The sequence below is a fragment of the Aythya ferina genome, assembly GCF_964211825.1.
Source record: "Aythya ferina genome assembly, chromosome: 4".
Lineage (NCBI taxonomy): Eukaryota > Metazoa > Chordata > Aves > Anseriformes > Anatidae > Aythya > Aythya ferina.
In genome coordinates, this window is record NC_140300.1 from 74112369 (window position 1) to 74138235 (window position 25867).

A 25867-nucleotide genomic window follows, 5' to 3' on the forward strand; every position below is an offset into this window, starting at 1 on the left:
TGTTTTGACCATCAGTTGTACGTGAAATTCTGCCATTTCCATGTTGTGTGGATCTTTTCAGACCACATGGCCAATTATATCTCTGCAAAACTTGTCTGACAATTATAGTGCAGTTAATGCTACAGATATTGTATAACGCCAGCAAATAGGAGGCATTTGAACGACAAAGTTGGTGTTTCATTAAAATAACCAATTGTTTTAAAGTTAATTCTCTCTTTGGACAATTACTTTGTCTAGTCAGTTTGGTGGTTTGACATCAATAATGCACTCTGTCTCTAGCAAAAAAGTAAAAGAGGGTACGATGTCCAATGTGCATACTGCATTACTTTTTAATGAGTATTTGAATAGGTAGTCTCAGATTTATTCAGCACTGTCAATTTGACTTTCATCAATGTTTAAAGGCTGTTGAGAATCCCATTAAAAAAATCTTAAATGTTGATAGTTCCTTGCTACTTCCATGGAATGACATTTATTTCTAGAGGATAGAGGAACGAGGAATAGAGAGCCAAAAAAGTGATTAAAAAATAAACAAACAGACAAAAAAATACCACAGTATATAAATGCATGCACACTTTTTCTTTACATATGCAAGTTGTTGATAGTATATCAAACTCAAATCTGTATTTTTCACGATTTGGAAATATTCTTCTTTTGAAGGACCCTCTGCTGTACTACCCATTTTTAATTCCTGCTGCTGTCCACGGCTGCTGGTGCTGAACAGCAAAGCCAGGAGCGACAGGCAGCTTGGGTTTTGTTTTGGTTTTCAAGCATGATGTATTAACAGAATGGAAGTGTACAGCCGATGTATTTCTTGGAAGATGGCTTTGTATTTCTTGGCTCTGAGACTATGACTTACTAGCCTGAAAAGGTTCGTTACCAGGTCAATCACAGCTGTGTAACATTAATTCAGATTAAAGAAGGATGGCTTTGTCACACATTTTTAGATGCAAAGTGTGAAACATTGCAGTATTTTTTCAATGCAGCTTAATAGATTAATGGAAAAGTATGGCACGTGTCAAAGCTGCAACCTCCACTGGCTGGAGGAATGTGCTTATTAGGAGATGCAGTCAGAATTACTAGAAACACTGTCCCACCTCCTTGATCTCTGTGCCTTATTTATTAATTAATTCATTTATTTTTATTATTGCTATGGTATATGAAAACAATTGGGGTATTTTTGTGAGTTATAGTTTGGGTTAGCAACTCAGCTTTTTTTTTTTTTTTTTGTAAGGATTGTTGTTCTTTCCCTCTTCCTTGGTGCCATCCTCATCTAGCCATAAGGAAAAGAGAAGGCTGTATCCAGCATTTTGCTTGAGGTACCAAGCATCTGGAATGGCAGGTCTCTGCTCAGGTCCTCCAGAGGGGCCCTGCCATATGGATCCTTGGCAGGCCAGCCACCTCAGGCCTTCGTGGCGAGTTCCTCTTGTGCTGCCTGTTGCTGTGTCCTCAGTCAGGCTTGGGCATCGAGGGATTTTGGTGGTACAGTTTGGGAAATGTCATCAGTAGTCATCAACAACTACGTCGTTCAACCACTGGCAGCCTATTGTAGTTTTGTTTCCATGCTGATGACTGAAAGGTAGACTCAGGAAAATAAAATTGGTATGAGTTGACCTGTTTGCAAGATGTTTTCTTTGTTCCACCCCTTTGGTCTCTGCTAGGTAGTGAATTCTTTTTTACCAAGGAGCATGCAGAATTGCTTAAAGAAGTGAGGTTGCATCCACTTTACTTTAAACAAAACAATAGGAATTTCCTGTGGTCTCTAAATCATGTTCTGTATATTAAAAGCCATCGGATAAGCATGGTCATGGTGTTACTGGGAGGGAGTTTCATGTTTAAAAAGCAGTGGTCGGCTGGTTTGGGTGAAGCCATCAATGGAATTGCCCTTGTCTTTACTAGAGCCAGGACCTTGCTCAGAATTTTGACACAGAGAAACTATAGGGGAAAACAAACAAACAAACAAAAAGTGCCTGTGAAATTAAAAAGGAATAATTTGACAATCTGTTGAACCAGAGTAGATTTTTGTTCCTTGATCTCTGTTTTTTCTTGCTTGCACTTTTGTATCTCTACTACTGATTCTGTTTGTGCTATGTTTATTGAGGAGGATACAAATAGGGAATAATTATACAACAGTGCAAAAAAATGCTTAGTTCAGTGATGTGTTACTTAATTTCATAACAAAAATAATTTAAAACATAATTTGCTCAAACTTTCTGGTATAATTAAATAAATGCAAACTTTATCTCGTTTCTATTACAGTTTGGTTTGCTGGTAAACCATAGATTTTTTTTTCCACCCACCTCTGAGTTGTTCTTTTGTTCTTCTCTTATCAGCATGGGCCAAAGTGGAAGCTGATGGTTCAGCTGAAAGTAACCCCCCTGTAGTGGCGAGTCAATAAAATCCCAGATGATCCATCCATGACAGACTGTTCAATATATACAGAGTACTTACTGCACGTGGTATTTAGAGTTGTTTATATGTATATATATATGGTGCTAAACACAGAAGCATGTTTTTTGTAGTCCCTCCAATCATGTATTCAAACACACTTAAAAGACACCCCCAAAAACCTTCAGTTTCCAAAATGTATGGTGTGGAAATGTGAAATATGGAAGTGTACTGACTTGCTAACAATTTTTTTTGGGGGGAGTGTGTGTGGGGGGAAGTATGGATCGCATAGCTAGCAGAGATGCACAATTTGAAGCAAGATCAAGGTACAGAGAGAAGTCATCGTTTACCTAGAATTTTCTAATTTTTGTGGTTGCTTTAATGGTGGGATTTTAGACATCTTAAATTTAATGTCTGCTGTTGTTGATTTAATAATCCCAATAAGGCCAGATCTATTTTTTTTTTTTTTTTTTAATTGTGGAAGTACCTGGGAATGCTGTCATAAGGAAGCATTGTGGAAAAAAATGATTTTCTGCTAGGAATATGCGGCTTCTGTGGTAGAAAAAGGCGTCGTCTGTGAGGGCATGGCAGCATGGGGGTGTTCCTGTGGGAGTTGTAGGGTGGCAGCGGTGGCAGCACCGTGCGGTGCCATGGAGCTGGGTGCAGGCTGGTGTCATCTGCCAGCAGCCCCACAGACGGCATTCTGCTTTGGCTTGGACCAAAGGGGAGTGGGAGCAAGGGTCCTGTGTCTGGAAAGCGCCCAAATGAAGCTCAGCCTTTCCAACTGACTGCACTTACCAGATTGACGGGATTCATTTAATGCTGCTGCTGTTACCCCTAATGTGCGACAAGAAGCTTCTGGCAGGGCTTGGGCCAGCGCGTTGCTGGAGAACTTTGTGGGAACTGCCCCATCGTAGATTACTCGCTGGGATACTGCTCCGGCTCTGTGGGTTGATAGGTATGGGCTGAAGACAGGATATCCCTTCTGTAAGATGCTGAGGGGTACGCAGGTATGTGGTTGCAGCCTGGGGTTAAAAATTGCTTACTGTGCAGTGCCTGACCCCATATTAGAAGGATCTGGCGAGGATCTGACAGGTGTCACAAGGCGCTTCGCCAGGTTTTGGTCTGTGGGTGCTGTCACGCTGTACACTTGGTTTCCTGCAGTGCTGTGGTGGTGTTCAGAAACAAACACGACAACGAAGAGGTGAGGACGGTGTTTCACTGTAGACATCACTGGCTGTTTAACAGGAGGGGGCCGGCTTCTGTGTGCAGCCCAGCTTTCTGCCTCAGGACTGCTGCCTTCCCCCAAAACGTGTACCCTAGCGTGGCCTGAAGCGAGGCTGCAGTGTGCAGGACTAGCAAACCTCCCCGCTGTGCAGCAGCTCTGGAAACGCTGCCTTTCTCCCTTCGCCTGTGACAGCCTCAGTCCTCCTGCCTCACGCTTCTCAAGACTGAGGCAGGCATACAGCTGAGGCCGTAGCGACTCCCAGGCGTGTCCCTCAGCCCCTGCATGTGTTGGGGACCAACCCCAACACCCCCCTTCAGCAGCCTGCCTGTGGCGGCTCGCTTCGCGGGGCCACAAACAGGCGCTAGCAGGGGCCAGCTCTGCAGAGGGGCCGAATTGGTGCAAGATCCGCCTGAAACGGGGCAGGGGCGGCGTCCTGCCGCCTCAGACACCAGCACCGCGGGCTCGGCCCCTCAGCCCCTCAGGGCGGGTCCCCCCCTCGCCGCCTGTCCCCGGGGCCGCCCGCCGCCCTCCTCCCGGTGTCCCCGTGCAGAGCAGCGCCCCGCCGGCCCCCTCCTCTCCCCTCCCGGCTCGTCCCTCTTCGTCCTTCCCCTTCCCTCCGTCCCCTCCCTCCGCCGCCGTCCCCGCTCCGCCCCGCGGGTGCCGCCCCCGGCGGCGGGAGGCGCCCATGGCCCGGCGGCGGCGGCCCCTCAGAGGCGCTGGGCGGCGATGGGCGACGAGGCGGCCCGCCGGGGCGACGGCAGCGACCGCGGAGAGGGCGGCGGCGGCGGCAGCCAGCGCAGAAAGCGGCCCAAGAAGGTAGCGGGGGGCTGGCGGGGGGCTCCCCCGGCCCCACCCGGGGTTAGGGGGGGGGAGCTGGGGAAGGGGCGGCTGTTGGGGTCGGGCTGATGGAGGCGGGGGGGGTGCGGGGCTGCTGGGGGCCCCCGGGAGCAAAGCGGGGGCACCTGTTGGTTGCAGCGATCCCTCTGTTGGAGGCGGCGCTGGGAGAGCTTGTGGAGCGCCCGTGTCCCCTGAGGAGGGCTGCGGCTCCGCATAACCCCGAGAGAGCCGCTGTGGGAGCATGCAGGTGAGGGGGTGCAGCCCCGCGATGAGCCCCCCGAGCAGCGTGGGGTGCAGGATCTGTGTCTGAGCCTGGTAAGATAAAGCAGATAAAGCCCTGCGCACGGGGAGCTGCGCCGAGATGCTCGTTCGGGGCTGGCGATGGAGGAAGGCGGTGTGGCGAGAGGTGACAGTGCCACCCGCATCCCCCCGCCGCTCTCTGTGTGTCCCTGCGAGCACCCGAGGTGAGCCGGGCTGGGCGAGGGGCTGAACAAAACCCGCCTCACCCCACCCCATTGTGCACATGGAGCACAGCGGGGGGTTTATATCGCACCCTGCCTGGACGCTGAGCCTGACAGAGGCAAAGGGAGCGCCCGCCTCGTCTCACCTCCAAACCTGAGGGCAGAATTGGAAAGGGTGCTCTGAGCACACCCGAGGAGGCAAAAATCAAGAGACTGGGTGTGTACCTAGTGCTTTCATAGGGCTGGGAGCAGCCTGTGTCAGCAGGGAGGTGTTGAAGCTCTGAGAAATCCAAGTGGGTGTTTCCATCTCCTCCTTTTTATCCACACATACGGGTTTCTCGTTTTGCCATTGTTTTCTAAGTCAAGTGGCCAAGAGCCTTTCAAGGTTGAAACACGAGTGTGTGCGGCTCTGCTGCCAAACGGTGCTTAGAAAGCATCTCCTGTACAGAGCCTGCGTGTTCAGGGTCAGCCAACAGCTGATGCATCCATTTTTCAAAAAACATAACCAATGCTTTTGTGTCTGCAAGATAGCTTTTATGACCAGAAAACATTAATTGGTCATTTTCAGTTGACAAGTGTAAAACAAAAAAAAATCGTACATCACTCAGCTTGGATGCAATAGCTGGTAGTGCTTCAGGTCTGGTAAAGGCTTAGGTCTGCTGAACTTTTGCCCTATTGCCTTCATGAAGAAATACATTTCCAGACTTGAACATTCATTTTTAGATTCTAGGAATAACTTTCTTAAAACTACAAATTGATATATATGTTTTGTTTTGTTTTGTTTTTTTAAATGAGGAAGAGACATCCTGGAATAGCCAAGGGTGTGAGAATTGCAGATGGAAGTTGTTTGTCTGAATCAGAAAGCACACGTTTGAACTCAGCTCCCTTCCAGGTTGACTGGGTAGGCACAGTTTCTGGAGCAGAGATGAAAGTGCCACGTGCACGAGCTCCAAAATCCAAAGTAACGTAGCCTGTTTGCAGGTCCTGAACTACTTTAGCTGAACGGAGCTGCATTGCACCATCCAACGTGCCCTCTATCTGTTCTGTGGAAGTTGATCCCTTTTGTGTAGATAGTTAAATATTCATGGAGCCAGATGAGTTTGATCTACGTATCGGGAGAGGTGGAGGGAAGTGCATCTCAGCTACAGCATCCAGTTGGGTCGTCTTCTATTCCAGGAGAGCGTCCGAGCTGGGAGGTGGTGTAGGGTTTTCTCCGATTTACAGCAGTGCTCCAGGTTCGTTCTATGTTTGCACACTTTAAAGTGAAATGGCTTCAGTGTCACCCTAATACAGAATAGGAAAAACTGAACAGGTGAAATTTTCATAAAATGGAGAGATTAATGACCCACCAAAATGAATTTATTCTGTTTGGAGGTGCTTGTGAGCAGTCTGTGGGCTGCCCTGATGGGTTTGTGACTCCAGCTGTAGGGTTAAGATCCGATTTTCCCGTGGTACTTCTCCTCCACGTTACACCTGGAATATCATGAACTTCATTCCTAGGAAAAATTGTGTTAAATTTCTATCCTCATCCAGTTCTAGTGTCAGAGAGCATGAGACTTATTCTGCTGGAGGTGCAAGCGAACAGAGGCTGCCTTGTTCTGCTGCTGGTGTAACTGAGCAGAAACCCAGCGGGAGCAGCGCGTGGAGTGTGTCGGTCCTGTCCCTGTAGCTGGTGAACCGCCTGTTCTGAAGAGCAGCATGACAAGTGCACGTCAATTTATGCTGCCTCAGGTTTTTGAGACCTCCTCCTTTGCCTTGTTGAGCACGTTGTGCAGTTACTGGGTGTCCCAGAACCCTCCCAAGGCTGGCTTTTCCTATTATAGATGCTTCAGATGGAAAACCACCACAGCAGAAATCAAAAAGCCTACTGGTCATCGTATAGAAAACCAAGCATATTCCTACTGTTGATTGCTAGAAGCACTGCTGGCAAAGGGGCTTCCCGAAACCATGGGTTCTTACTGTGCTGATCATAAAGCACACGCCATTGAGAGACTGATGCAAAAATAATTCATCTCAGCTTATTAAAGAATTCCCCTTTTGTTGCTCAATAAGAGAAATTAAAAGCCTGGAGTCAGGCTCATACTCTGAAAGACTCAGAGGAAGTTGTAATGCTTCTTTTTAGGAAGATGCCTATGACTTCTCTGAACCCAAGCATCGTCTCCTGTGTTAAATGCAGCTGCAGAAAATGTTAAATCGGATGCATTAGGCGAGGTCCTTTCACTGGAGAAATGGGAGATGTACATGTATACCTGCTAATGGAATCATTACACTGTACAAGCTAATGCTTTTAATTAATTTCGATTACTTAAAACTATTAATTCTACACATAAGGTAGTTGAGACCTAGTTTGGAAAACATGCAGAGTTCTGGTCACCGAGGCTTGAGAACGAGAATGAACACGCACAGAGAGAGGAACTGCTGGGCGAGAGAGCCTCTCGTGGAAAAACTGGAAGGGCTTGGCCTCTTTCGTGTGCTAGAGCAAAAGGCTGTCTGAGGGCAAAAGGAAATGAGGTTCTTCAGCAGCCTTCTAATAGGTATAATCAGGTAAAGAACCAGGAGAAACTCGATTAGCTGTGAATGAGATGTGATTTCTGTAACGGAGCGCTGGCCTGGATTCAACGTACGGGGGTCTCTTTCATTCCCTTGTTCCTCGGTTTTCACTTATGTCATTTGTGTTGCTGTAATGGTATTACAAAGCAGTTTCATTGATGGCAAATGGGCTATTTAAGTCTTCTTAAATGTTTGTTTACCAGGTTATTTCTCTCTTCCAGCTATGGAATTTAGGAGAAAATTGAATGCCTCCAGAAGCACAATTTGAGCCAGTGTGTGTCTCTCCCTAAAGTCAACGTGGAGGCTTCTGTACCAGCAGTCCCAATCTGCTGGGTGGCATTGCCTCCAAATTGCCTTCATTTCACACTTGCTAAGACCCTCTTGGCTTCCCTAGCTGCATCCATTTCCCTCACCATCTTGTTTTTACTGGTGAGAGACAAATAGCTGTGGCCGTGCTGCTCTTTGCTTCCCAGTTTGATGATCCCGCTGAGATGAAACCAGACCAAGCCTTCTCTTCTAAGAGAGACCAAGTCCTCTACTTTTAGCAGGATGAAGTACCATGGCTTTTTTAAATCTACAAGGTTTTATTCTTTTGGCTAAGCCAGTTTTAGAGAACTGCAACAGCCTTGCTTTCGCTTGACTCGATCCAATTTACATAGAAGTAAACAGAGAGAAATGGCTCTGGAAAGACCAGAGTAGAGGGAAAAAAATACAAAACCTCTTTCTAAGTCATGGAAGTAAGAGGCAGGTTTGTAAAAAAGAACAATGATTAAGCCAGTTGTATTCCTAAAGATTTATTCTCTGATGCAGCTCCACTGATAGTCTTGCACTACTGTGGTCATGCGTTGCTTGTTCCTTTTGCCTCTTCTTCCCATCACAAGGCTTCCAGGACATTTTGTGCTAGGTATAAAACTAACATCATAGCTGCAAATGCTTTTTTTTTATTATTATTTGTTTTTATTTTTCTCTCTGTCCTTCCCCGCCCGCTCCCTCCAGCTGTGGTTGCTGTGAGAAACGGTAACAAAACAAGAACACCGTGCCTGTGCCTCAGGAGGAGATAAGGCACCTTACCTCCCAGTGGTTGCAGCAGAGCAGCCGTCACTTGGTGCCTGGCACCAGGCACCCCGTGCTTCTCTGGCGGCAGCCCCGTGGTGCCTGACACCCTGGGGAAATAATTTCCACTTCCTGCAGCAGAGAGACAAGGGAAATAACGACGGGGGATATAGCCGAACATCTAGATTCCAGCATTTTGTGTTGCCATCGTGGTTGCTCTTCTAGCATCCTAAGGGTGTAAGGCAAACGACAGCAGCCACGCCTGGCTTTTCTAGGTCCCGTAGAGCAGCAGGAGACTGCAGGTATTCTTGTGCTCTGTCGTGCTGGAGGAATAAGCAATGAACACGTCTTAGAGCTGACACAGCTACTTACAAGGTTACATGTATTCATGTTACACTTCATTGTAACTTATATGTTGCTCCTTGAAATGTTTGAAGTTATTTTTAAAGGAGTAAGAAGCAACAAAGCGATGGAGGTATTTCAGCTATTAGCAGGTTTGTGCAAGTGCTACATTTCACAGGTTAAGTGCTGCAAAGCTGATACGGAGGCAATCATCTGCCTGCTCGTGCACCTGGATAAAAGTGGTGGGTTTTATACAGCCCTGTGTGTAGCCTTGAGCCCGCACCCGCTTGATGTGCATTTCAGGCTTCCGATTCCTCATTCACAGTTCTTGCTCATTTTCCCAAATGTTTGGCAAACAGCAGCTGAGTCAGAGGAACGAGTCCCTTGTTCCCCCGCCAGCTTCCCTTTCTCCCCGCAGGATGCCTGGGGCTGTCAAGCACCGCACAGATTGCATCCTGCTCACATCTCGCAGCCCCATCACGCCTTCCTGGCTGGCCGTGGCAGGCACCGAGCTGGGTTTTCGGGGGAGCCTGAAGCTCCAGGGACACCGAGCTCCCGGCTGGAGGCAGCCACGTGCTCTGCCTCCGCCTGTACTGCGGCCTGTGATGCGGCCATCTCTTGCATCCTCATTAACTTGCAGGAATTAATTATTACAGAAGCTTTCCTCGCTGATTAAGGTGCTTTCTTTTGTCTTGGTGACAGAAATTGCTGAGCTGAAAGTTGAGCTTGCTGTTGTTATTCCTACACTGTACAGAAATAACGCAGTGTTTCCCCGCTTCGTTTTCAGTAGAAACTTGTTGTGTTATCATTCTGTGTGATCCTGATCCTAGATTGGTCGCGTTTTCCTACTTATTTTCCCCTTGATTTCGTTGTGCCCTGGCACCAAACAGGGCGTGGGGGGAGTAGGCAGATGGGCCAGTGCGTCAGGCTCCCTCAGAACAGTTTGTGAGCTTGGGTGAGTGATGCAGCCAGTTGCTCCAGGTCCCACTTGAGAAAACAGCACGTAGTTGAACATGCACATAGTTCGTTTCCAAATTCACCTTTCTCTTCTGTAAGGAGAGGTTGGGGGACACAAAGGCAGCGCTCCACCTCGGCCTTGTAAGGAGAAAGGCCGCGTATCCTTACAGGCACTGCAAGTCAGGTACGTGGGCATCGATGGGTCTTCCCCAAACCTTCCCGAAATAAAAGGTCTTGAGCACAGAGCAGTTTGGGGAGGGAAGGCAGACGCCTGCCAACATCATCTCATCTAAGCTGGGGCTGCACCCAGCTGGCTTGCCACTGGGTTACACGCAGGTAAGCAATTTGTAACCTGCTTGTATTTCCTCTCGGCGCGGCTCAAACACAAAGAAACATTTAGCCCATGAATGAAGTGCTCTCTGGAGAGCAGGATCGGCTTCGAAGGAAATGATAGAGTAAATTGCAGTAATTGCAGCTCGAAATGGTTTTCTAGGTTAAACAGCATATAGGTTTCTGCCACAGGCTAAGTATTTCGGAAGCGCTTGGTTGCTTTTGTTTCATCCAGTCTTGGGTGGCGTGGGCTTGTAGTATGGTGCAGTGCTGGATCTGAGCAGAGGATGTGGATTTGAAGAGGCACCAGGAAAGCACAGATTCCTGCAACAATTTAGGTTCACAATAGGCTAAATCTGCTAAAAATCTGACAATTTGTTCCACTACTTGGCTTTTTTATAAGGTGTTGTTTGAAGTATTTGTTGACCTGGTTGAGGCAGTGCAGAACATCAGCGATAGCTTTGAAATGCACAGCTGAAACCTGATGTTTATAAACAATTGCTTTTTATTCTTCCCCCATAGAAAATGTGATTCTGAACCTTGTTTGAAACTTAAATTAAAAGTGATGCAGCTTTCCTACGACCAAAGGGCTCTGCTAGTCCCTCATTTTGAAACGTTTTAAGCATCTAGTCCATCTGGCAGCTTTCACCATCAGGGAGCAGACGTCAGCGTGCAAATGTCAAGAGACAGGGGCACTTATTCATCATCACTGTGACCGTGATCTGTCCTGGTAGGCACAGCGATCCAGCCAAGGGATGAATAGGCTTAAACATCAGGAGGAGTGGGGTGTGTGTGTGTGTGTGTGTGGCCGGCAGCAGGACTGCTCTTTTCACAGCAAGGTAAGCAGCAGAAGCAGCAGGCGGTGCCTTCGTTTGGGGAGCAGCTGCCTCGAGCTCATTACGCTCTAATGCACGCTTCAGGACGCGGGGCTCTGCCTTTGCCCTGTAAGCTTAGGAGCAGGAGCCATTTGGAATTTGACAGCAATTAGGATAGTGATGTACAACGTGTCTTTCCTAGAGATCACTGCTAGGAACTGGTTGCTCCACACCTCGGAGCAGAAATAATGCAGGCAGGCACATGTCTGTACAGCTTACGTGAATGGTATCCCACTTTTTTGGGTAAATGAATGAAAAAAAATCCCATCACTGGAAATCTGATCTGCATAATTTGGTTTCATCCGAATGGAAACCAAGTATGTTAATTAAAAAACAGAATGATCACTAGATGAAAGCAGTAAACATAATTAACGAAAGTCGCTTTTTTAATTGCTGTAGTCACAGTGACAAAGATATGGTTGCAAAACAGTTGAGTCTGAGTGAGTTGGTGAAGCATTATTTTGGGCATCCGTGCGGGAGACCAGAGCTGGTGGGTCATCACCATGGGTAAGCACCCTTCGGGCTGGGACTTTTGGAAATGGTGGGGCCGTGGTTTATTTTCTCTGGTCTCTTTTGAAGGCTGAGGCCACGTGAAGCAGCGTGAGCCGGCGCTGCCCCTTCCTGTGAACCAGGGCAGGGAGCTGGGTTTGGAAGTTAGGTGCGAAATTGAGGTGTGTTAGGGTCTATTTGCAACAGCACATCATGCGATGTACTCCGGCCTTCCTAGGAAACGCCTGGCAAGCTTTCCCCCTTAATGCTGCCTTTCAGCAGCGTTAAGCTCAGCGTGGGTACCGGAGTTGCAGGGGATCTCGCCGGGTGCTCACAGTGTGTGACCTCCCTGCCTTCAGACACTGCTCCTGCATCGGAGCAGAAGGTGAGGAGCACCCCTGGGCACTTTTTTTGCAGTTCTCTTTGCTCTCCATGCCCTGGACTGTTCACCCGAGGGCATGCTGAGCCTGGAGTCTTTCCTCAGAGGTCACTCAAAGTATTCAGGAACTGTTTCAGGGTGATTTTAACATTAGTATCTTAAGATGTGTCCTGGAAAGCAGACTCTTCTCTTAGCTGCGTTCAGAAAAAAACAACGTAAGTCGTGTTTTGCTGTGCGAGCCAAGGCTTGTTGATGTTAATGGAGGGACTTCCACTGACTTCAGTAATTTTCAAAGACTGCCTTTTAATGGCTTTGAGCTTCAGCCCATCAGGCATAAGCTGAATATTTCCTTGTTTACCCTTGATGTTTATGGGATTTAGCTACATTAACGGCTGAATTAGGGCTAATTTTCGATATGTTTAGAGTTCGGGTTAGATAAATTCCGGGGCAAAGTCTCTAATCCTTCTCCGGAACATTTTTCCTTGTTACTTAGCAGAATTATCTGGATGGCTTTATTGCAGCAGCAGTCACAACCGTTAGCATATACTGATGTTTGCGGAAAACACGTAATACCGTCAGTCCATTTCCCAGCTTTTACCATAAAATTCAGCAAAGCGATACCTGTGGACGCATACAGATACCTGTCTGACTGAATTGTGCCAATTTGGCCTCAAAGCAGAAGAGCAGTGCTCAGCTGTGACCGAGCTGAACCCCAGCTGTCAGGACTGAGTAAGTTCCTCACATGCAGCCTTGAAGCGGTGCAGTGTGTGGGTGGATTATTGGTGCCAGGTGGTATTAAAACAATTTCTTTTGGGGGGAGTTGATTTTGCTTATTGATTTTTCTGAGTTTTAAAAATAGTAAATGAAACAACTACCCTAACATCTTTTCACCAATTCTTTTGTATTTTGCTTTATGTCCTTGCTGAGACCCAGGAGTGCATTTCCCCTGCTTTAATCCATAGCGAAGCGTGCCTCAGCGCTCCATCGTGAGTGGCACTGAAATATTGTGTCCTGTTTTTTAAGACTTAATTAAACTTACAAGACACGGCGCTAGCAGAGTTTCACTGAGAGTTGCCGGACCTCCAGCAAGGAGAAAGCTGGATTTAGACACGAGCAAGGACATGGTTAGCTGAGCCATTAGTTTGCTAGGAATTTATTTCCAGGTGTGTTGCAGGGTAACAAACTTTGCTTGTGCTCGCTGGGGATGGGGCTCAGGTCTTGCTGTAGCTCTGAGCCGTGTTCCTGTGATCGGTGCCCAGAGCTGCGGCTGCTGGCACCCCCCGGCTGGGCAGAGAGCAGACAGGCTCCCCAGCCCCACCAGCACCAAGCTTCGGATGCAGAACTGACAAAAAAAAATCAGGTGGGAAAACCCTTATAAAGTAACAGCAGGGATTGTGTGGGGCAGGGGTATCTCTGTGGCTGTAAGGAATGAAAAACTCCTGGTTTTTATCCTGGAGAGGATGCTGCCACTTGTGGAGTTTGCTTGTATGTAGCAGCTTGGTCAACAGACCTTGCTTTCAGAGTAGCAGAGAGACCGTGCATGGCAGTGTCTCTCTCTACATCTTAGCAGGAAATGTTAAAGTATGATCCCTTCCCTCTTTGAAATCTCTTTTCTAAAAGAACTGCTTCTTGTTTGGTCTCCTAACCGTAAATATTCTGTTACTCATAGCTTTTGCTGAACAAAATTTTAAAATACCATTTCAAATTACAAAACATTTCAGAATGGAAGTGAAGGAAACACACTTTTTTCTCATCGATCTCCTTTAGCCTCTGCTATAATTGACATAAATGCTTGGTCTGGCTGCGACAAGGTTCTCATGAACGCTGAAGACCTTTGTCCACGCCATCCATGCAGCTCGTCACCCCTTGCAGGGCTCAGTGAGTCATTTTCCTTAGGTCGCTAAATGCCTTCCATGTATCTGTCCGCTCGAATAAAGAAATATTTCTTCAGTGGTTCTGAATGAGGAAATGTTTCTGTAGCCTCTGGGAATTTGCTAAGTGTAGAGGTTTCACAATTGGATTGCTGGGACGTAATGTGATTTCAGTGAAATGAAATGGAGAGCCACGGGAGACAAAAATATGGGAAAGGTTTTTAGGAAAATAACTTGAAATCCAGAAAGGAAAAGTCTTGGAAGGGATTCGCGTTTGGCTTCTATAAATAACGTGTTTTCCATCAGCAGCTCTCTGTTCTTTGGACATCGTTTTGAAAACACGATTTATCCTCCCTCTGCCTTCACCTCTTCTCTTGCAGGTCTTTAAGAAGCGTGCCTAAAATCTCCCTCTGCCTTGGCCAGGCTGCCGGCCAGGCGTTTAGCTGTGAATTTCTTCAAGCTGCTGTCCGTGTGCCCCGTGCAGGTGCAGTGCCACCTTGCAGCACGCACAGCCGCGGGCAGTGGTGGTCCGGGCCACCAAGAGGAGCAGCAGCAGCTCCCCCACCAGCTTCCCCTGCGTGGTCAGCAGCAGAGGTGCCCTTCCCCTCCTCTCCAGAGCCTCTTGTAACGAGGCCTGCGTGCAGCATTAATGTCAAGTCCAAAATCAGAGATAAGGTTTAGATGCTACGCCTGGTGGTTCTTCAGTGATCGTGCTATGTGCAGGAACAGCACGAAAGCCTTTGGCAATATTACGTGACTCCCTTTGTGTGCTGGATGTGGCTCTGGCAGCACTGCCCTGTTAACGTCCTCTTACAACAAGATGTGGGCGCTCTGCCTTTTTGCAGTGGCTTTGTTAACGGGGGGAAGCGCCAAGGAGGCAGAACAGCAGGATGGCTTCTGTGCCTTAAAGTTGCACTCTTCTCGGTCTCTAACACCAGGGATTGATCCAATACGATGCTGGGCGCTTGCTTGCCCACTGAGAATACGAAGCTGTGCATTGGTTTTCAAACATCTTTCAGGATAAGGGCTTAATTACCCGCGGCACTGTTGGCATGCACAGCAACTATTTATAAAATGCAGGGAGCTTCCAGCCAGGGAGTGAGGAGTTCTTGGGTTTCATGGGTGTGAGCAAACAGAGCATTAAAAATGCATGTGTGGTTTCCCTCACCTTTTCAGGGCCTCAGATTTAACCTGTGGTGCACAACAAAGTGCAGAGCTCTCACAGCTGCTAGGGCAGTGCCTCAAGTTACAAATATTTTGAAGAGACATCTTTTATCACCCGAGGAGTTAGCATCAGTGGGACAGGGCAAGGTTGCAGGCTGTCACAGGTGAGACCACCTGGCTTGTCCTGTGATGTGCTACCACAGGGATTGCTGATGAGTAACTCTCCATCTGTAACTTTATACCGAATAATCAGAATTTATGTTCTTTTTCACTTGTATATATTAAAAAATTCTGATTTTGCTTTAGACTATAAGGAATAAATACTCAAAAATCTTTTTTTTTTAAGTGAATTTCCAGAAGACTTTCGAGCTGGGAACCCAAAGCTCTTGTTTCCTTCTGGCAGCTGGTGACTGAGGGGGAGCAGGAGCCCTGCGTGCGTTGACCTCCTGGTCTGGAAATCAAAGCTCCCAAGGCTGCACTCAGCCCAAAGGGAGTACCCTGAAGCTAGGAACCGTAGGAGGCTGGGCTGCACAACAGCCACAGGAGGTGGGTAGGAAACAAACAAGGTTTGCCATGGTTTGACTAGAAATGGATGTGAGTGGAACCTCCTTGATGGGGAAATCCCCAGCCAGCTCTGCCTGCAGCCCCTTTGCCTGTGTATAGCGCTAGAGCACCGTATTTATCTTCCCATGTTCAGTCTTCACGTTTTTGCCAAGTCTGTGCCAGTGATGCTGTCTCGGCAGCACAGACGTGGCTGAAGCAGAGATCCCAGTGAGGTGCATTTGAAGGGAGCCTAACAGACAAAGCTGAACCAGGGGACTGATGACTTCCTCAGAGTTAGATATTTTTTTTTGGAAATAAGTTCATTTTGACAGTAGAAATAGAAAACCTGCTGATATCTGCAGGATTGAGAAGGGTGGGGCACAGAAGGAAGTGGATAATAATCCTCAAGAGATGTTACGGGAGAGGGATGAAAGGTACTCGTATAAAACACCAGATCATGCAGTTGTGGCCTAATACAATTTTCTCCTGTGCTCTCGGTTCTTAATGCTTTGGAAGTCAAAGGCTACAGGGACCTGAACGTGACAGCTGACTGCAGGATACAGATGAGTGAGCCACAAATCTGGTAAGGAAGGAATCCTGTGCTATTATCAAGTACAGTCCTCTGAGCAGAGATGGTGAATGTCAGTGCTACTGTACAAAACACCAATGACATATCATCCATAATAATATGCAAAATTTGATAAAACCAAGCTTTACAAAGATGACTGCAAATTGAAACAGGACAGGAGAGGCCTCAGAAGAGACTTGGAAAAAGTAGTTTGTTTTATAAGAGATGAAAACATTGGCCTGGATTATAAATGGATATAAATTTTCTGTTTAATAAATGTAGGCCTGGAGCTATACTATTTGTAACCGTTTGAGGAAGTAGGCTTGGAAGCCACCATCTGCTAGCAGAGCAAAGAGAGGCAAGTAAGTTAGCTGATTTAGCATGGATTTAAATAAATTTATGGCTAGGATTGGGCGGTGTGTTGCCTGCAATAGCAGGAGGCTGGAGTTGAAGACCAAAGATCCCCCGTGCGTGCCAAGTCAGAGATCTGCCCGGAACAAACGGAGCAGAGCACGGATCTCCCTGACTAGAAGACCTGTGTTTCTTATTACTGGGGCCATGAGCAGCTGTAGTAGGTGAGAGAGTGCTTGTGTTTTGTATCGGGACACCTAATTCTTTCATGTCTGTTGGCTCTGGACAGCATCAAAAGGGAAAGTCGTTATGCTAGGTCAGGCACCGGAGATAAAAGGCTTTAATCCATGTCGTAACCCAGTACAGTTGAGGTCTTTTTCCTTTTCTACCTGTGCTGATATTTTTGCTTGACAGGATATACTTGACCTTTAGTTGTTGCTGTTGTTGCTCTTTTCTTTTCCTTCAGTGGTCTGCAAGAAATATTTCAAGAGATTTTTTTTTTTATTTCCACTCTGAGTGTCAGGGTTGCCTGCATTTTTTTTTTTCCAAAGGAGTTTTTATTTTGAGATACGCTAGTAGTGTTTGAAGCACGTTCCTGTTGCACCAGTCATTTTCATGCACACCCACTCCCTAGCATTCAGTCGTGCATCTCTGCAAACAGCCTCTTCGGATGTAGCTGAACAGCGTACTCCTTTTCTGTCACAGCTTTGCAAAACCCAGTCTTTGTGGGCCCAAAAAATGAAGTCTTAATCACTGCTGTCGTGTAACATCTTGCTCTTTCCCTCCTTCCTTCCTTATGATGGAGACTCTTAGTCTTGCTATTGAGTTCTTCATTTGAATTTTGATATTCAGGAAGAGCAAACTGCAGTGAACTGAAAAAGCAAACAAAGCCAGGTTTATTTAGGTGGAGTCCTACACCCACATACCCGCCGGGTATCTCACGGCTGCTGTGACATTGGCTCCCGTCTCTGCTGCTCTGTGCCTTCCAGGGCCAGGCTGGCTCCAGAAAATCTCTTGAGAAAAGGAGGGTATCAGTTTTTATGGATCTGAGTGCATGTTTTTTACATTTGCTATTATATTTCAAGTTGTTGTTGGAGCTGGCAGTATTTAGAATAGTCCTGCTTGCTGTTTCCCAAAGCACCTTTCTCCTCCTGTTGCGAAGAGGTGGCCGTGTTTGGGGCAGCTCAGCGCCTCCACAATCAGCAGTGTCACTGCAGTTGGCGCGTTTTACCTGATGCTGTGCCGAACAGGGCAGAGAGCTTTGAATTAATTCAGACAGGTACTTTAAAAAAAGAGGCTACAAAACAGCATGATACTGTATTTCTTTTGGTATTTAGTGAGTAGAAGGTTTCAAACGTAGCCACTTCTCTCTCAGGGTCACTGGTTTTTCCATATTTCTGTATGGCAGCTGGCAAGGTGTTAGTGTGCTGAGCAGTTTAGGCATGACTTTTCAGCTTAGCATTTACTCTCTAGTTGTAGTTGTATATTAATTTGAAACACTGTACATATGAAATGCAAATGTTTGATATATAAAAAAAGACAATGCCATATTTAAAAGATCTAAGAGAGTTTTCAGAAAAGTTTATATCCAGCTACATTTATTTAAACATTCCGTGGTAGCTCAATGAATACATATTTCTGTATGCATGGTGGCTCAAAAATGTATTGTTAAAGTGTTGAAAATGGTAAGTAAAGCGTAACCTCTGATCACACCACGTTTAAAGGATATCATGTCACCAAGTCATTTCTTAAACCCCGGGCTTATAGATTTAGGGTGACAAAGCCCTCTCCGAGGAGTGTGAAGGGGTACAGCCATGGGTAGCTCTCTGATGAAGACCTGAGGTGCTTGTGCAGGGGGAGCAGTGACACACGATGACATTACACTCGGTCCCATTCAGCGTTCCCTGGACGCTGCGGGACATTTTGTTTGCTAACTTGGGACAGCTCCTGATGTGTGGGCTGCTGTAGAGTGGAAAATGTTTTATTTCTCTCCTAATGCTTGTCTTATTGCTTGTGAAAAAAGGATAAAGTTTAGGGTGATAAATATTCAGTGTAAGACTATAACAACTGCTCTTCCTACGAACTGGTAAGTAAATCTCAGCAGTAGACACCAAAAATTAATACAGCCCATGGGATGAGTCGCCTTTGTCAAGAAAGGCTGTCACCGAACTCAGTAGGAATCGTGCCTAAACAAAAAGAGTAATGGGTCAGGTCTGAAATAGCTAGGTATTAGCGTATTAATGCATGTTGGAAATCCAGACTAGACATTTTTGTAAAGCAGCAAATTGGGTTCCTGGAATTGTAGGCCATTGCCATGCAGCAGAATCATCTCCTTCCCCAAACGTATTTCCAAATCTATCAACGTGCCTTCCAAAGAGGTGGTTGAGATGAACAGAGAGCCGGCATTCAGCAGGGCTGCTGTGAGGGAGGTGGAAGCGCTTCAGAGAAAAGCAGTGATTGCAAAAGCTGGTATCTCATGGAAATTCATATCTGAGCACGAAGGATTTGTAATTACGGACCAGAAAGGTAAACAGGCTGACGATGGGCTACATTGAATTGCTAGTCCAAAGCGGAGGAGGGTGTGCAGTTCTTAAAGGACTTCACGTGGGTCTGCCCGTGCAGCTGTGAGGGCCCTGTTGTCTCTGGGGTTGCTGCGGACTCCTGTAGGTGTTGTGTAGGCTCTGCTCAGTGAGCCCACAGAGCCCCAGTTTCCAAAGGGGTGAAAGCAATCTGCCACGAAGGGCAGCAGAGAGGAAGCTGCACGGACAGGTACTTGTGTAGGCTTCTTGTTATATGGCACATAAAACACACAGCGTTCCCGTCTGTAGATATGGGGACAGAAATAGGGCCGGGGGCACCCCACCTTGCCCACAGGAGGACCTGTGGACATTGACCCAGTCCTGGCTGTGCTGCTCTCGTGCAGTTTAATGCTGCTCACAACATACTGCATGGCGTGGTGGAAATGCGGGCTTATTTTTCCCTCAAATATTTGTTTTAAAAGAGAAAATAACGCAGGTTATACTGCACAGCCACTGCCAGCTAGAGCTGGAAGATAACAATTCGCAGTAGCAACCCACCGTGCTGCTTCGGAGCAGTAAATATTTGAGCAAAATATTTATGGAAAATCAAATAACTTGGGTCGTTCTGGAGATGACAATTAGCCCTTGACAGAAGCTGTTTCCCTGTGACTGGCTGTGTGCTGCGGATAACCGCGTGGCGTATCAAGCCTACGGTGAATTTGCAGCCTGGCAGGCAAACAGCTTGCAAATGAATTTAATTACTGGTGACGATCTGCCGTTCGCACAGGTTTTAGGGAGCTCGGTGGGAGCTGAAGATGCTCACCTTTGGTTGAGACAGCTGCTGCGAGCCCTAGCCAGGAGGAAAGCCACACAGGGCAGAGGCGTGCGTGGGGAGGGCTTGCGGTTTGGTGCTGGTTTGGGCTTACTGCTTACAGCAAACATGGGCAGCACATCAAAAAGCAGTTCTTGTCCCCACGCTGGGCCACCAAGCCTTTAAGTCCTGCTCCTATGGCTCCTGCTGCAGCTGTTCCGTGCCCAAACTCACCTAGCAGAAAGTGGTAGGTGGTGTGTGAGAGGTGCCAGCCCTCCTTCTGCAATCCATGCAACGAATACACAACTAATAGTGGTCTGGCTGGAGGTAAAGGAGAAAAAGAGCCAGAAATATTAACTTCAGCTTTTGTCATCGCTGTGATAATTTCTGTGTTGTATGTTACTTTTGTTAAAACAAGTTTCCAAATCAAAGGCAAGTCGTCATAACTGAGAGACACGCTGGAGTTAGCAAAGCCAGCATGCTTAGAAGTTGTATTCCTCTGAAAATATTCAGAGGAAGGCTTTTCATGTAAAACGAGGTAATGATTTTGAAGAGAAAAACGGGGTTAAAAGATGTGTGTGTTCTGTATTTGCGTTGGAGATATGAATTAATAAAATTAATAGATTACTGCATAAATGCTGCCAATTTGAGCAGAAGAATAGATGAGATCTGTGCCATGGGGGTAGAGGTCAGCGTGGAGCTGTGTTTCTGTACCATCCATGCTGGCATAGAAACAAAAACGCCACCGGGATTGGTAGAGTTACTGCTGGTGTGTGCTTGTTTTAAAGAAACTTATTTATTTCCTCATTTTGCCTGGTTCTCAGTCTTGAAGCTAAGCCGGCAGCAGAGAAGTAGCTAAGATATTTGTATCTATAGGGAAGCTCTTAGGGACAGCCCTACCGACTCAGGCTTTTGGATTAGCCCAGGACAATCCTCTGTTGTAGGATGTGTGTCAAGAAGAGAGGGCTCTTGGCAGGCTGCAGGAGGCGTCCAGTCCTCAAGGTGTGTCACTGTGGCATCTGGTGAATTTATTGGTCCTATCCCATTTTTTTTTTTATATACTCTGTTTTATATATGAAGTTTGGGCACTAGATCCTGGGAACAAGAGCTGGTTTTGTTTAAAAAAAACAGGTTGGGGCGTTTTGATGGGATGCGGGCGAGCAGCCTGCTTCTGAATTACGCTGCCCCTGCTCCGTGGGCTGTTCGGCAGCAAGCTTCAGCTTTGGGGTGCCTGTGTGCCACCTTTCCCCAGGACTGAGATGGAGAGGCCTGGATGTCTTTCTTTTGAAAGGCTGCAGGCTGTTAAATGCAGCTGGTTTCTTTTCTGGGGCTGGGTGGAAATTTAGAACCGGGTCTTGGGGAGGTAACATAAAATATTAGGGCTAAGTTGCTGCAGGAGAGAAGACAGTGCTAATATTCTGGGAAGGCCTTGTATATCAGCGGGTGGTAGCTGGCACGGGTCGTTTCTGAAGGTGGCCTCAGAGCTGCTCCTGGGAGCTTTGTCCCCGTGCCAGGGCTGCGGCTCCCATCCCTGGTGCACCCAGAGGCTTCCAGCTTTGTTGAAGCTCAACCTCCAGTGTATTTGATGGCTTCTGAAGCAGGACTCTCTCTTCCACGATTTGGTTAGCAATGTGTTTGGTGGCTGTCCTGCTGGTATTCACACTTCCTGAATGTAAGGAAAGTGAAGACCAAGGAAATATACGTGAGTTACAGCTGCTGGGACTGAGCACGCCCGGATTATCAATATAAAGAAACGTTGTCCCCAAGCCTATTGGCACTGGGGCTCCAGTCCCAGCCTCTTGAGAGTTGGCCACATCAGTGGGAGTGCAGGGGATTATAGTAATTAGCGGCATCTTTCAGAGAACGCCGTGCAGCCGTCTTGAACGGCTCGGGTGAATTTTGGCTCAGCGCCGTGCCTGCCCCTGTGCGATGTGTGCACCCACTGACTGCTGCTGGGGCATCTCCCCTGCGTTCTTCTGGAGGAATGGCTTAGGCACCAAAGCTAAGGCTGTTGGTGTGTCTTGTAGGTTAAAGCTGCCTGGTTTTGGAATAAAAGTCAATACTTGCATGCACGTTTAGCCCTCAGCTGAAGCGTGGTGCAGCAAAGTACGGCTCATCGGGGCTCTCCAGGCAGCGCTTGGGCAGCAGATGAAAACTGTGGTGCCTCACGAAGCTGTGTGCCAGGAGGAGCCCCCTTCCCCTGGTAGTGCTGGAGGACACGGTTTGTGTGAGCGGTGCAGGGCTGAGCAGAGCAGGTCTGACCTTTCCTTGTCATCCGGAGTTTTATGGCACTCCTGCAGGGGGAGGAACAGGCCGGGGGCCAAGCAGGTAGCCGTGCTCGCTGGCTCTGACAGCCCCCCGGCCCCTGCAGTTGCTGAAGCTGCTGCTGCTTCTTGCTGCTCTGCGCTGCTGCTGCTGCTTTGTGTGTTATTGCTTGAGCTGCTCAAAGTCAGTATGGGAATATACTGCCGGGAGGGGATGGGATGCCTTTGGAGGCAGCTGCAAACTCATTAACCTGCAGAAATACAGACTGGAGGCCAAATGCAAACGCTGCCTTTTAAAACAGCGTGGAGAATCTTAGCCAGATGGAGACGCACATTAATAATTACAGCTAAGTGTTTGTTATGTATGTACAAATTTTACTTGTGTAACAAATGCCACCTAGCCAGATTTTGCATCTCCCGTGTCAGGAAGCCTTGGCACGTTCGTTGCTTTCTTTGTACTTGCTTGGCCACATGGATCGAAAGCAGATTTTCCTTTATCCCTTGCAGACAGGGATGCCAACAGCGCAGCCCTGAACACCTGACTCTTTTGCTGTGCCCAGTATCTGAAATATCTTCGGAATTAATAACGTAGCATGGGCTCTGTTTGTTGTTCTCCATGAACCTAGTTTGGCCCAGTGAAGCCCGCTCTGAGGAGTGCTCGGATCATTCTGGAGATTACTATCCCAAAACAGTTTTGCTTGGGGATTTTTTTTTTCCACCCCAGGTTCCTCATTAATTTTTAGTCCTGGCTGGCAGTGATTACTGCTGTTGCAAATGCAGAATGTTTTCTCTGCAGCAAGGAGGATATTTTTGTGCTGTTCTCTCTTTTTTTTGGTTTTTGTTTCGTTTCATCTATAAGCAAAGCTGAGTTTTTCAGCGGAAAACAAATATTTTTGTGATCAGTGCTGGGATGCCTAATTAGGAGTTCTGTTTTGGCAAGCTGTTTTCCACCCAAAAATGTTACAACAGGAGTTTTTTAAAGTGACATGGAGGTATTTTAGAGACACGGAAAGTTGGCTGAGAAAATCCTGAGGTTTGGTATGAAACGATTGGGTGACCTTATTCCGCACAGTGCACAGATGCCCACCCCAAGCACCGCCACTTCTCTTCTCCATGGGCACCCAAAGACGAGTAGCTCACATTCCCTCTCTGGCTCTCCTAGAAGTGTCGGCCTTGAGGCAGGTTTGCAGAGCCAGTTGTTTTGGGTTCATTTCTGGGAAGCACTGATTTCTGTCTGTGTTGTGGGTATAGGGCTGTCAGCTGGAAGCGCTGCCGGTGCCCTTGACAAGCAGTGAAAACTCACAAATTAAAAACATTAATTGATACGACCCGCCTGTCGTGAAGCCTCGGTGCTGGGAAAAGCGTGACCGTAGTGTTGAGAAGGGTGACCCAGGAACGTGGGTCGTGGTCAAGCGTAAATCCAGCGCTTGTGGTGTCGCAGCTACCGCGCACCCGCTGAAAACGCCTTTTGTTTCCGCCCTGCCCCAGCGGCAGATGGAGACCTCCCAGGCACACAGCTCCATTCAGCCCTGCCCGCCGTGCCTTGCAGCCCCTGTCCTGCCTGGGCTGCGCTTTTGGGAAGCCCAGGGACTCGCTGCCAGGGCTTGGGATTTTGGCTGAAGTTCCCAAAGGGGGACGCACACATCTCTAGAATAGCTGGCAGCGTGCTCATTTATTGCCTCGCAGAACACAGATTTTTTTTAAGAGACCATTGTCATCTCGCTGCCACATGATCTCACTGACATCTGATCCTGGCGGGGATGGCTGGAAAGAACCCCTTTGTCTGAAGCCTCGAGGAGTGCTGGTGCGGTGCCGGGAACAGCGGCAGCCTTTCAGCTATTGCCCTTTCCCTGCGCAGTAGCTCTGCTGCACCAAATCTGCCTGGCTCCTCCTGCCCACCGCCAGCGGTCACAGTGAGTACAACATATCCTTGTGGCAGGGAGGAGCTGAGCAAGGCCTTCTCTAGAGCTACTGAGGGAAAACTAGCCCAGACCTGGTAGCAAATTCTGTTCCCAGACATGGACTCTTATTTTGAGCGTGTCAGAGGCTCTGTACCTCGCTGTGATTGATAGCCCACTGTCCTGATGCTGGCTGCTACTAAATATCCCACTGAATCAGTTCTCCTGTGAATTAAACAAAGTGCAATCACTCCCATTCTTACAGGTAACATTCGTTTTTTATTTTTTATGTTTCTCAGGCACGGAGCCTGCAGATGCATGCATTTAATTTTTAATCCCATTTACTATTCTCAAAATTGTATGTGTATCTGATATGTATGTATGTTTTATTACTGGCTGAAAGGCAAAATCAACATTACTTGCACAGAAACACTCAGAAATCCTGGAGAAATATCCCACTGACAGTCGTGCTAGAGCCTAATTAGCCATCACTGTTGGGCTGTGTAGCCTTGCAAGGTAGGCGAAATTGCTGTCATGGTAAAAATTATTAATTTAATTTCAGTTGCAAACCTATTTTAAGCGTTGCTCTTCTTGTAGTGAAGAAGCAAGCCACGATATGCTGACAGTGAGGTCGTGGAAGTGCAGGTGGGTGCTCCTGAATTCGTATTTCAGCTAAATAGACGTAGGCAATCTGTGTATGTATTACGAAGAGCTGACCATAAGCCAACTGTTCTTGGCAGATGCTGTGTGCCAGGTGGGTGCTATGGCTCTGCACTGGCAGTACCTGACCTAGCTGCTTTGGGAAGCATTTTAGTTGATCTCTATGAGCTTCTGTGTCATTAACAACAGTGAAAACGAGCTGCCTTCCTCACTTCTTGCTGCTTAGACTGTTATCTGCCTTCTACATGCCCTCCTGGTATGCAGCACGATGCTCACCAGGACTTCCACACGCCTGTTACGTGTGGATTCACACAGTGCCCTTGTGTAGGCAGAAACATTTTGCTCTGGGTTATGAAGTTGTACATGACTGTTCCCTTCATCTGTGATGGCTGAGAAGAGCTCTGCAGAGACTTTCCTCAGTAGAAATAACAGCTTGGTGTAAACCCATCTGCAGCAGTAAATTTGTACAGTTGTGAGGGTTTTTTTTTTGCTCGTAGGTGTCCCTGTGGAAGCCTTTCTAAAGGAGAACTAGGGAAGTTTTCTTCGTGGAAGAAAATCAACTCACTAATTTCTCCTTTCCAAACACAACTCTTGGTAGCATCAATGAAAATCAGGGGGAGATTCTTCAAAGCCTCCTAAGTCAATAGAAGCCTTTCTGTAACTGAGGAGGATTTTAATCAGTAACCATATAAAAGGGATAAGAAATCCTAATTATAATTTTCTGATGAGTTTTAAGAATCTTGTTACAGCAGGCTTCTGCAGAAATACAGTTTAATAAAGCTGGTAAAGCTACGAGAACTCATTTTCCTCAGGTTTGAGTGCTTGGTCAATTAGACATAAGCTGACTTATCTCTTGTTGTACCTTATGGCCGCTGCGTACCCCAACCACGTTGTTCTTGGGACTCTTTCAGTAGGGCAGTCTTTGATGGATCTCTGTTTGTGAGAGGTTTTGCAGAATTGAGTATTTCAGTCTTCCTTTGGGCCCATGACTGGAGAACAGCTGCCTACAGGGCGCACAGCACATCCTTCGGGGGGCTCTGCATTGCTCCTCTGCCCTTTTGTTCTGCGCAGTGACTCTGTATTTAGCCCAGGTTTGTAAGAACAGCCTTGTTTTGAAAGACATGAGGACACTGATTATGTTTTTGTGATCTTTCATGTAAAAGCCAAGAGGGTACCAATGATAGATGATAGCTGCTCGTGTGTGGAAGAGGAAAGGTTCATTCAGCAGGTTGCCAGCATGCATTTAATTGTTAATTATGTGGAAAATATTCTTGATTAGTATTCTACAGCATAGTATGTTAGTTGGATTTGTTTTCAGAGAATCCCAGAAAG

At 47.2% G+C, this 25867-nt stretch overlaps 1 protein-coding gene across 29 annotated transcripts in view; it reads left to right on the top strand.

Annotated features, from left to right (window-relative positions):
• Positions 1 to 25867, top strand: part of ANK2 (ankyrin 2) — a 339161-nt gene that overhangs the window by 106920 nt on the left and 206374 nt on the right. For 11 of the 29 annotated variants that reach the window (XM_084518999.1, XM_084519000.1, XM_084519002.1 and 8 more), the window contains exon 1: positions 4204 to 4429. The exons of the other annotated variants lie outside the window; for them this stretch is intronic. In XM_084518999.1, the coding sequence (XP_084375125.1) occupies positions 4340 to 4429 (90 nt within the window). In that variant the 5' untranslated portion in view covers positions 4204 to 4339. Of the gene's footprint in view, positions 1 to 4203; positions 4430 to 25867 lie in introns of those variants that run through there. 29 annotated transcript variants of the gene reach the window in all.